This window comes from Rhipicephalus microplus, chromosome 3 (assembly GCF_043290135.1).
Source record: "Rhipicephalus microplus isolate Deutch F79 chromosome 3, USDA_Rmic, whole genome shotgun sequence".
In the NCBI taxonomy this organism is placed as follows: Eukaryota; Metazoa; Arthropoda; class Arachnida; order Ixodida; family Ixodidae; genus Rhipicephalus; species Rhipicephalus microplus.
The window spans coordinates 79,495,343-79,507,547 of NC_134702.1; the positions used below are offsets into that span (position 1 = coordinate 79,495,343).

The following is a 12,205-nucleotide window of genomic DNA, read 5'->3' on the forward strand; positions in this document are numbered from 1 at the left end:
CCACTTCAAAGCAAACAGTTGCATGACAGGCACTGTCTTTTATAATAACAACAACCCGCAGTAACCAGTAGTGCTGAGTGATATAAAGCAAATGAGCGAAATTTCGTGGTTACCTTGCGATATGACTTCAGTGCAGTGGCTAAGGAGAACTTTTTGATCACACAGCCACTATGCACCTATAAGACTTATGTGTGAAGCATCAATGCCAAACACATACAATTATTAATAGCATTAGAGACATTAACGGCTCACCAGGAAGAGGTCAGACTGGCATGTTCAAACCCGAATTCTAATAAAGGCACATTCAGAGGCAAATCTTTTTCGTTTCATTCAACATTGACACTGTGAGGGTTGTTGCCATACAGTGGCGGTTTTCTGTCCTCGTTGCATGAAATGTTTTCGATGCTCCGTTTGAAATTTCACACTATAACGATGATGTATGCTCCTAGGAAGGTGCTGCCACCTCGTAAAACTTAGAAAAAGTGTTTAAAATTTGTTTGTAAAAGATCCTTCCAGAGATAAATAGAACTGATATTTACCTTCAGTGCATCGCACAGTGCGAGTCAACACCGATGGGCAATGTCTTGTGGTTTCGGTTTCGCTACGCGATAGCAACGTAGGTGTGCAAAACTTGATTTTCATCTTTGTCGACACTCCCTCGCGGAGGTGGGGGAAGTTGACTTTCATCTATATTGACACTGCTTTCAGCTTGTGGATCATTGACGCTGCCGAGCTATTCTCTCTTTCTTTGTTAACCGAGCTTACTCGTCTCAAGGCAGCCGCATGCAGGGAAAGTGTCCTGTGTGTGCCAGCACAGCTCGTTGCTTAAAGAAAAGAACGGACCAGCATTTTATGTGCGCAGAACGAGACAAGGCACTCCGCATAAACCGGTGCTTCAAGGAATACTACCATGCACTGAGATATTGCAGTTCTGAGTGAAGCTGCCCCAAAACAGTGTTCCCAATTTTTTCCCTACGATTTTTTTTCCAGATTTTATCCATTTTGTACATGAGAAATCAGCAATAAAGTAATTAGACCATGTGAGAAAGTTGTTTAAAAAAAATTGACCCTCAAAGGGATAAGTGTGTAAGATAAGAAGGTCAGCTTTTACATAAACACATAAAAAACTCATCTACAAGGCTATGATTGTATACAATGCTAAACTGAGAGTTTTGAATTGACGCAACACATAGCCACATAAAAATTATTATTAAACAGAACGCACGAGCAATGCAATATGAAGTTTTCACTTGTAATGACTTCACTGACATATCGGAATTAGAGTTTTGATGCAATTAGGAGTTAACTTCTTATACCAATGTACTTAACAGTGAGCAATTGCCGGTAATAGTATATTTAACGAATAGTTTATCAGCTTAAACTTAAGTACCTCTGGAGGGTCCTTCCATCTCTTTTGAGTTACATTAAAGATTCATCCTTCCAAGCAAGTACACATATAAGAACCATTGCTACTGTGCAATTGTAATAATTATTAAAGATAGACAGACCCCAGATATGTACAAGGAACATATATCATAATGAAGTGAATGAGATATTGGTGCGCCCTTTTGCAGCTTTGTGAATGCATGTTTTCGAGGAATACAGTCGAACCCCTTTATAAGAGACACTGATGTAAGAGACAAATTGGTATAAGAGACACGAGTGTGCCTACAGTAAAATACGGATTGACAAGAAAATGCATGTGATGTACCCTGCTTATAAGAGACATCTCGTATAAAAGAGAAAAATTTCTACCCTGAGCATGTCTCTTTGAAGGGGGTTCAACTCAAACCAAAGCTGCTTTTGTTACATACCAGCCACAACTCCTCCACCGTAGATAAGCATGACCCTCCACCCCTTATGGACCATTTCAAGTGGAATGCCAAGCACGAGCTGAACAAGAAGGTTGAAGAAGATGTGGAAGCCACTGAAAAAATTTAAGATGACAACACTAGTGTTATACATATGCAAACAGCGTTGCTGCTACACTCGAACCTTATTATAACAAAGTTGCATCTTACAAGAAATTAACTTTATTATACTGGAAACTTCGTTATAGAGGTATTATCCTGACACTGTATCTATTGGAAAACAATTTTTCATTTACATTGTTGAAACCGATACTTTGTTATATCCATGTTCGTTATACTAAGGTTTGAGTGTATACATTTGTGGTCAAGCCTGCATGCTTACATCTCAAGAGGTTAACATTCTACAGAAATAGGATCGCAGTAGTTGATTTTGACTGGTCTACAAGAACATTTCTTTAATTATTATTGTACAAGTCTGGTTTGTACGCTTCCCTTTCATGCAACCTCGCAACAAGATATAACACATAAATATACTTAACTATGCATTTCAATTCCACAGCAAACCTGCAGAAAAACACCTGTGTATACGCTTCACACTTGAATAAACAGAGTGCAACTGCCTCTAGCAGAACTCTCACAGGTGTGCCAAACCTTCACTGAATGTTACCTCCTGTGCAAAATGAGCTTAATCCAAAAGAATATGGCCATCAGTGGGCAAGCCACAATGCTGTCGGAACATTTTTCCTTACTTAAAATTAATCCTTTATGTACAATAACTGTCGCCGCACATTTTTTAACTACAGTCGACTCTCGTTAATTCAAACTCGAAGGAACCTCTGAATTTTGTTTGAATTATCAAGAAGTTTGAATTATCAGAAGTCCTCACATATATGAATCTGGGCTAGGTGGCACCGCACATTATGATTAGGCATTGATTTTATCTCATTTATAATTTTTTTAGCTATTTGCACCAAATTAACAAAAAAAAAAAAACGCCAGCCCTGCGCAGAAGACACAGCACTATCACATAAAAGCTAGAAGAGCGGCTTTTCAGAGCCTTTTCTAAACACTCATTAGGTAAGTGCTGCAAACACACTTGCTGGGTGCCCACTACGGCATTAACAATAATAATTTCTGAGTAGTAGGCCGGCATTTGTTATGCTATTTTTCGTCATTCTTCTGAGAAGCGTGGTATCCACTAAACTATTGCGAGGAATTTTGTGCCAATTGTTCGTGCAGTGGCTGATGACAATGAGGAACTATGCCTGAGGTTGATATGCGCCACAGTTAATAGCTCAACAAAAACAAGCTTTTGTAATGTGTTCGAGCGTTTCACGACCCACTCGTTATGCTATTCGCTTGTGTGACGAATGCTTGTTCTAACAAGGGTAACTATCTAGCCATTAATAATGAACTGTGCGCCTTTTTAGACATTTTCTTACCAGGTTCTTTTGGGCACTCAGAAACTAATTGGTGTTTGTTCTTTAATTAATTGTCTGAACTAATTCATCTCCATATCCCTCTTCGCCGGGTGTACTCCAATAACGAAGCTCCATGGTATAACAGATACTTAAACCGACTTCCTAATAGGAAAAAAAATACTTTTTAGAATCGCTAAGTATTCACTTAAACCGGCCAACTGGACAAATTGCAAGACAGCCTCTTTAGCATATTCGCGAGCGCTAAAGGCTACTAAATCCTCATTCTTCAATGTAACCTTGCCGAACATCCTGAAAACTAACCCTAAACGTTTCCGGAGTATAATGAAACCACTTAGCACCAGTAAAGTATCATTGCTTACACCCACCGGCAATCCTGTTCCGGACCATCTTTGTTCTACTGTGCTAAACGATACATTCATTAAGTCCTTTTCTTCATCTAATTATACCCAACGTCCTGAGCTTCAGTCGTACAATCATTTTGCGATGGATCCCATCACGTTTGACCCGCATGACATCGTAACGATCATCGACAACCTGAAACTAACGTCTTCTCATGGTATTGATGGAATTAATAGTAAATTTTTAATAAATACCAAAGAATACAGTTCCATCATCCTGAAATGCATATTTTCACAATCGTATCATGATGGTGTACTACCTGAAGACTGGAGAACTGCTGCGATTATTCCAGTACATAAAGGCGGGGATAAACATAGTCCGTCTAACTATCGTCCTATATCTCTCACATGTGTACCATGCAAAATAATGGAACATATAATATTTTCTCATCTTGTTAATTTTCTAGAGGATAATAGCTTCTTCTCTTCAACTCAGCATGGCTTTCGAAAGATTTTTTCTTGTGATACTCAACTAATTTCTTTTACTAATGATTTGCATTTATCTTTGGACTCTGCTTCTTTAACTGACTGTATATTTCTTGACTTTGCTAAAGCGTTTGATAAAGTTAACAATTCCCTGCTCTTATATAAACTAAGTGTTCTAAAAATTGACCCTGCAGTTTTTAACTGGATTCGTTCATTCCTTTCTTCTCGTGTTCAATTTGTCAGCACTAACGATGTTAATTCTTCCACTGAACCGTTTGATTCTGGGGTTCCTCAAGGATCAGTACTTGGCCCCTTGCTATTCCTAATCTATATGAATGACTTACCTTCTACTGATACTTCCAAAATTTGTTTGTTCGCTGACGACTGTGTGATTTACCGTAAAATATCTAATGACAATGATATTCATTCTCTGCAGGCTGATCTCAATTACATACTTCATTGGTGTCATATTTGGAAAATGGAACTAAACATTAAAAAATGCAAGTCTATGAGGATTTCTCGGTCAAGTACAACTTGTCCAACTTACTTTCTTCACAGTCACCCCCTTGAAACTGTAACATCTTACCGGTACCTCGGCGTCCACATAACTAACACTTTGTCCTGGAAATTACATACAGAACATATAGCGTCCAAAGCTAATAAAACACTGGGTTACCTTCGAAGAAACTTCTTTCTTGCCCCATCGTCACTAAAGTTATTACTATATACCACATACGTCCGTCCTCAAATGGAATACGCTTCATCTGTTTGGGACTCCAGTAAGGTAACATTATCACAAGTGTTGGAATCCCTTCAAAATTGCGCAGCTCGTTTCATTTTGGCTAACTACCATCGTTTAGCTAGTGTCCCTCAAATGAAGGCATCTCTAAACCTCATACCACTAGTTACCCGCCGAAAGCGCACTCGCATTTGCCTGTTTCATAAAATATTGTATCATAATCCGAAACTCCATTCCCGTTTAATCCAAGCTGCTCCCTTCATTTCTCTTCGCCGTAATCACCAACAAAAAGTCACAGTCCCCCAATGCAACACAGCAACATATGCCCAATCATATCTCCCAAGAACTTGTAATGAATGGACTTCCCTGCCTGCATCAATAACAAGCATCAATGAATCCATTCAATTTAAGAATGTCCTTAAAACAATGATTACCTAATTACCCCCTGTATGTTGGTTGAACAGTTTATTTGTATTGCTTTGTGCCTTCACCATGTAATAAAAATAAAATTAGTGTTATCATTCGCTTTATTATGATGCGAGTTGTTAGGATTAATAATCTTTGTACCCCAATTAGTGACAACATTTTTATGCCATTTGCTTTGTATTCCTTGTTTTTTCATTGTTCATGCTCTTCCCCTCTGAAATGTACTGTGTACCTTGAGGGTAAAATAAATAAATAAATAATAAATTTAGCTGTTTTAAAACACTTTATTAGTAGTATTAACGGGATTTCTTTCCTGACATCAAGTCTGCCTAAGGCAAGCTTGCCAACAAGTCCTAAGCACTGGCGTGGCTAAGTGGTAGAATACTGGGCTCGCATCCAGCAGACCCGGATTCGAGCCCCACTCTGTAGTTGGTCATAAGTGTTTTTTTTTTTCTAATTTGGCGCGATGTGGTTACAGACCATGGTTACAGACCGCGGTGGCGGACAACTACTACGCTGCGCAAGGCCCGAGTTGTGATCTCATAACAGCTTTCGCTGTAAAAAGCAGAGGTGTAAGGTCCACAAGTTTATTGGCCATTTACTGCTGATCAGACCTTTTAAATAAATAGTGAATTGCCAACTGCTTCTTTGCTACAGGTATGTGCCTTCAGCACAAGCCTCTCCATACCAGTTGAGAAGCATCATGGTTAACCGTGCGTGTGCTTCATTTAAAACATTTGTTTTCTAGCAAAGCTTTTTTTCCTCAAAGACCTAAGGCGCTTATTTGTCATTTTTAGACTGTTAGGATTATATAAGCATGCAAATTTTTAAATAGTAGTGAAAAAGCATCAGAAATTTTCCGGTATGAAACTGCAAGAAATATGAATTAACCAAATGACGAGTTTAAATAGAGAGGCTTTTAAATACATTGAAAGTATAGGGACCAACGAAAAAATTGAATTTTGTTTGAATTAACCAAAATTATAAATTATGAGAGTTTGAATTATCGTGAGTTTACTGTATTCCTATCTCCAATGATTTTTTCCCTATTTTGAATTAATTTTACGATGCTATTACAAAGTGTGTAAGGTGTGCTCTTACTGTATAAAGTGCAACAAGTGCATTTGTTCTTTTTACTGTAGCGCTATAGGCAAACCCTGTGCCCGCTGTTCTCAAGTCCAATCTTCTATGGGGTCAACAACTCTATCAATTCAACTAAACTTAACCTTTTTGTCTGTTTTACACTTCAATAGACTGAATATAAATAATTTTTCCATTTTTGATTCTACACAAGAACACCAATCACATAAACACAGGCAATTTAACATTCATGTCTTTTCCACGAATGACAAGAGCAATTTTAAATGCTGCCTTAATTGAGATGTTGGAGACACCAATTTAATCAAAAATACCAAGAATTGACAAGGGCATTACACAGTACCCATTCTTTTAATTGCGATCGACTCATTTGCATAAGCTGTGTAGAGAAGCCAGTCACAAACAAAATTACCCATGTGTGACCAGTATAAACAACCGACAACTTATGCAAATTTCCTTACTTTTTTTGTTTGTTATGAATAATCCAACAAACCAAGTTTTTTGTTTCCAACACATGGAATACTACCAAGACAAAAGGATTTAGGAAAACATTGAGATCATATTGCATCTTATGTGCCATAGATGTCAAATAAGAGTCAGAAAAAGTGCTAATGCCATTGACAAGCACATTATGTTGCATGTAATATAAAACACTTACGGAACACGGAGATATGATTGCAAGAACGTTTTTTTTCTGTTTTAGTTGCCTTTAGCAAAGTGTGTTTTTTTCTCTGTTGTGATTAAGTAGCAAGTGGTAAAAATAGCCTAATTTGATAGTTACTGAACTGTCATACATCTAAATACCAAGCTGCTCCTCTCATTCAGCATAGCCCTGAATAGTTATTTTTAAACATACCTTGATAAGTGTATAAAGCAAAGTCTTTAGATGGAAGCTTACCCGACGTGTATGAACATGTAAGTAAGATAACGCCACGCTTCTTTTCGTCGCCGGGGGTTATAGATGAGTGGGCTGTCCTTTGGCACAGGACCGACAGCTGAGAACTCTTCAAGGGTCACACAATAGTAAATGAACACCGCAACCTGTCAAGAGAGAAAAAGGGAGCAGACAATGAAGTACACTGGGTAGTGGGAGGATGCAAACACGAACAGCACTGGTTGACGACAAGTACAGTGTACGAGAAGGGAGCAGTGGGCCCACTGCCCTACCCCTGCATTCCTCCGCCATGACTCTGCCTGCGTCGACAGATCGGACGCCCGCGAGGTGCGCTGCCGCCAGTTTCTCCCGAAAACTTCTCTTGCGGTGTGCGAAGTGCGTCTGCGCATTAGCGGGGTTACGCTGGTTACGCTGCAGTTCGAGGGTATTAACTGGGGGGGTTGGAGGTGGAGAAAGGTTCGCTACAATGACACACAAGATAAATATGTGTACACATATTTACACGTGTGTATATCAAAAAGACCGATGATAGGAATGTTTTGTAGATTCCAGCTAGTGGGTCAGGCGGTTTTCGGGACGACAACGAAGCAGGCGTCTTGCTGTACAGCTGATCCTGAACACGCTCTTTTCGCTGCCGTAAGCTGCTGTGATCTTTTGTTCGCATTGCACTGCGACAATATATAGAAGTCATCAGGGGTCTCAAAATTTATTTAATTTTATTTATTTTCATTTTTAAACTGGCCCAAGTAGTTGAAGATCCTGCTTCTATTTGTGTGTGCCGGGCTGCAGTGCAAGTTAACGCCATTCACTAGTTTGAAGGGCCTTTTGTCGGTACCACGCATGCTGCTTTGCTGCACTTCTTGCGTATGCTTCTTTGTCTGAAGCATCGGCATCTGTGTCTATCCGTAAATTGTGACTGGCTCAAAGACGGCCTTCCGCTGAATCTGGACGAGAAGAGCACGCTTTTTACAGCTCCCGACAGTCACTCAAACAAAGCATGCCGCGTACATTCAAAGAAATTTTCAGGGCAGTGTTTGATGACAAAAATAACTGGACCCATCTGGAGTGACCGCAGTGTCAAGTATGACAAAAAAGCAAAAAACAAGAAAACACGAGGGCATGACCGCAAGGCCTAATCCTGCTTTGGTAAAGCTAGAGAAATCAATCAGTACAACATTACCAGATTCGCCGTTTTGTATTTCAACTTTTGGCTGATGACAACTGCGCTTACCAGTCACCTATATTGAATGATGCAAAATTTTTTTCTGGGTGATTTTATGTGGGTTGTTTCATTGTCTTGCCCTATTTCTTTATGTTTCATTATTATTATATTTTACATTTGAAGCTGCCTTTTAACAATATGTGCATAGATTCTTGTATTGCACATGCATTGATCGTTTTTCAGTGAAGTTGCAAAATAACGGCGTTTCTGTCTTCGGCCTTTGGTTGCTTACTGAAGGGCTTTTAAATTACATTCAATATTCCTTGCAGCCACACCGCCTGTCGGCGATAATATGAAGTGAGTCGCTCTCCGCCTCTCAAAGAGCACACTGTCCATTTTTAGTACACTGTAACAGTAAGCAAAGATGAGATAATCATTCCATCAAATTCCTTCAAAGTCACTTTAACCCCTGAATCACTTGATTTTTTTAGACCTTTTGTCCAAAAACATTAATTTATTTTAATGGTTATATTGAACCTCTTGCTTCTAAAGATGCAGGTCTTGATTGATGAAAAAAATTCAAGGATATATTCACTCAAATCAGCATAACAAAGTTTACTGCCGCATGGCGGATTAGTGTGTTTTGTGAGTGGCAAAAGCATGCCATCATCCAGAAACTGGCAAATATAACATGTCAAGTCATCAAAACAAACTGCAGTATCTGAATAATTAGTGCCTGCAGAACTGTACGATGACGAAAGGCTTCTTTTCCAGGACGATGGAAGAGAAACCAGCAATGCACACGTCGCCTTTACTGGAGAATATTTTGTCAACACAGCACACTGCCCCATTTTAGTACACTGTATTCAAAGTCACTTTAACCCCTGAATCATATTATTTTTTGAGAGACATTCTGTTCGAAAATGTTAATTTACTTCAATGGTTTTATTGAACCTCTTGCTTATAAAAAAGCAGGTCTTGATTGATGAAAAAAATTCAAGGATATATTCACTCAAATTAGCATAACAAAGTTTACTGTTGCATGGCCTAATAGTGTGTTTTGTGAGTTGCAAAAGCATGCCATTATCAAGAAACTGGCAAATATACCATGTCAAGTCATCAAAATAAACTTGGGTATCTAAATAATTAGTGCTTGAAGAGCTGTACGATGATGAAAGGCTTCTTTTCTAGGATGATGCAAGAGCAATGCATGCACCACATTTTCTGGACAACATTTCGTCTACACAAGCTACGACAAAATTTTAAGTGGTAGTTAAAATTTTTAAAATTGCCAAGCAAATACTTCCCTTGATTAAGCAACACACAAACTAGCCTGGAAACAAGTGAGGCTCAATCAAAACGCTGAAGGAAAGATATCTTAAGGAAACGAGCTACACTTATCCAAAATTGTTGAGGGTTCATTCCACTTGGAATAGAATAGGTCCAACTGAGCAAAAGTGTAGGACAGACATGGTGCCCTTCTTAGGTGAATAAGGGGGCTACTGCCCACCCTCCCCTTAATGCCTATGGCACGGTGAGAGGAGCGTTAAGCCCTGCAAATGATAAAAGTGCAAACAAACTTTTGGAGTGCTAGGTTTGTACGCGATATCACCCTTGCTCCACTGCAAGCATCATTGACGAACTTAGAACCGTGTACTATGATCTGAGAAAAGTTGCATTAAACGCTCACACAACAGGTGAACTTACCTCAACGAGGCTGACAGTGATCAGGAAGAGAGGTGGTGGCATGCAGCTATACTCGTCGATGTACCGACGCACGACCGTGGCTCGCTGTTTTGTGGGAACAACGGTCATGGCGGCATAGTGAACCAGTCTAAGGAAACGTGGCCTGTGCTCAGCCAAGTCGTAAGCATGTACCTGAAGAAAAAGTTTTTTTTTTTTGCATATTCTTACAGTTAGCCCTCTAACGATCAGATGGTGATGTAAGAAAACATGTTTTAAAGAACCCATTTTGAAGGTCCAAAATGAAGATGTCCAAACACTAAACAAACTGTGATCACACAGTTATCCACAGTACCCATTAGGGATTAACATCGCACCATGTTGGGCACAGTGGTGCACATTACTGAAACAGTGCACAGCAACTTTACAATATATTTTATAGTTGAAACACATATTTCTCGTGTCTAGCCAACACCTCGCAAATGGGATGGGGGCGAGGAGGAATGGCCAAGTAGTTACACCAGAATTAAAGGCCTTCGTTGCCATTGCCAGTTGACTTAAATTTAACCTCAGCCATACGCAACTAATACATTTCAATGCAATACAACTTTCAGAGTTGGATTACAGCTACTAAACAATTGCGATCGTAGGTGCATGGAGGAATAAATTAGTCGCGTTTGATGGTGAAAAACAATAAGGAATGAATGAAACACGTACCATACTTTTGAATTCCGCGTACGAAATTTTCCCGTTGGCATCCCAGTCGGCTCTCTCGACGATTTCCTCGAGCACGCTCGGAGGAATGTCGTGCTGAAGCTCCTCATTTTTTTCGCGCAACAGCTGCAGGATATCCTCGAGAGGAATTTCGCCGTCGTGGTCACGATCGTACTAATCAGAAAGCGTGAAAAGGCACGACAAGTTGGCAAAACTTCAGAAAGTGAGCACAGCTGACTCGACCGGTACGCTGACTCCGCTGAAATACGTGCACTCACCTTATCGAAGATGGGCCTCCACAACTGAAAAGAAGAGAGCGATTTTGTCCGTTACACACATATACAAGAAGCGACACAAACACGTTCAAATAGCGCGCAATTAAACCGGTAAACGGCAAAGTGTGAAGCACCGCGCAACTCTCGCCCAAGTTCAAGGCGATCGCAGAGTTCAAACGGATTAATTTACCCGCTCCAGCTCGATCACGACGTTGTCCGAAGACTGACCCGCGGTGCCGTAACGCTTTGCAGAAAATCGCGACATCCTGGAAGTTCTTGACGCACGGTCACGGCGAGATCTCAACTTGCGCAGCCCACGCCCACACTTGTCGAAAAAGCCGCACCGACTGTCAACCTGGAGACAGGAAAGAGCGCACCGCGCCTTATCGACAAACAACCGGTGCAGCTATTTTTCATCCGCGCGAGTCAGAAGCCGACAGCGTAAAGCATGCGCTTTCATCACGGGACACGCGTGTTTCAAGGCCAGTGCGAGCGCGATAGTTGCACTCCGTTGCACCACCCAATAGCCGATGGCCTGAAATAACGGTTAACGACAGCGCGTTGACCGTACGACGAAGTTTACAACAGCGCGATTATGAAAGCACGCGTGGGCACGCTAGACAGCTGACATAGCTGAGAGCTGCGGAAACCCGGAAAACTGGCATTGCGCAACCCCACCTGTCCACGAACAATACAGGTGCGGTGAAGTAAGAGTGCCGAATTATAAATATAGATGGCACTACTGCACCGCAACGCTGCAAAGTTTTCGGAGTTCTTTTCACTGAACGCTTTTCCGCGTGAAATTCAAGTGGTTCATGGTGCACGTGAGCGCCAGTGAGCGAATAAATAAGGACAAAAATTATTCGCATTTATTAGAGATCCTGACTGAAATGAGCTAACCTTCAGTAATAAAGCGATGCCCCGAGGTGCCTCATTAAACTTGAAAAGTGACCGTCGGCAGCAACACCATATGCTCGTGCCAAGTTATGTGACATGCTCTCGCAACTTTGGTATTTCCAGTGCCCACGGTGTAAGGAGGAAGAATAAACGTTTATTATTGTGCGAAACTATATAGCAGTGCAAGTACTGCTTTTACCCTAGGTGGGAGGCCTCCTAACTCCAGGAACCTTCTGGCC

The 12,205-nt window shown here is 40.6% G+C and overlaps 1 protein-coding gene across 1 annotated transcript in view; it reads right to left on the reverse strand.

Annotated features, from left to right (window-relative positions):
* The window catches only part of LOC119173050 (rhomboid-related protein 2), a 29,647-nt gene extending 17,948 nt beyond the window's left edge, over positions 1-11,699 (reverse strand). The window contains exons 1-6 of the mRNA XM_075889883.1: positions 11,260-11,699; positions 11,073-11,096; positions 10,798-10,968; positions 10,105-10,275; positions 7,239-7,381; positions 1,815-1,927 (exon numbers count right to left, since the gene is read on the reverse strand). Coding sequence (XP_075745998.1) covers positions 1,815-1,927; positions 7,239-7,381; positions 10,105-10,275; positions 10,798-10,968; positions 11,073-11,096; positions 11,260-11,334 — 697 coding nt within the window. The 5' untranslated portion in view covers positions 11,335-11,699. The remainder of the gene's footprint in view (positions 1-1,814; positions 1,928-7,238; positions 7,382-10,104; positions 10,276-10,797; positions 10,969-11,072; positions 11,097-11,259) is intronic.
* Between the last annotated feature and the right edge of the window lie 506 nt (positions 11,700-12,205).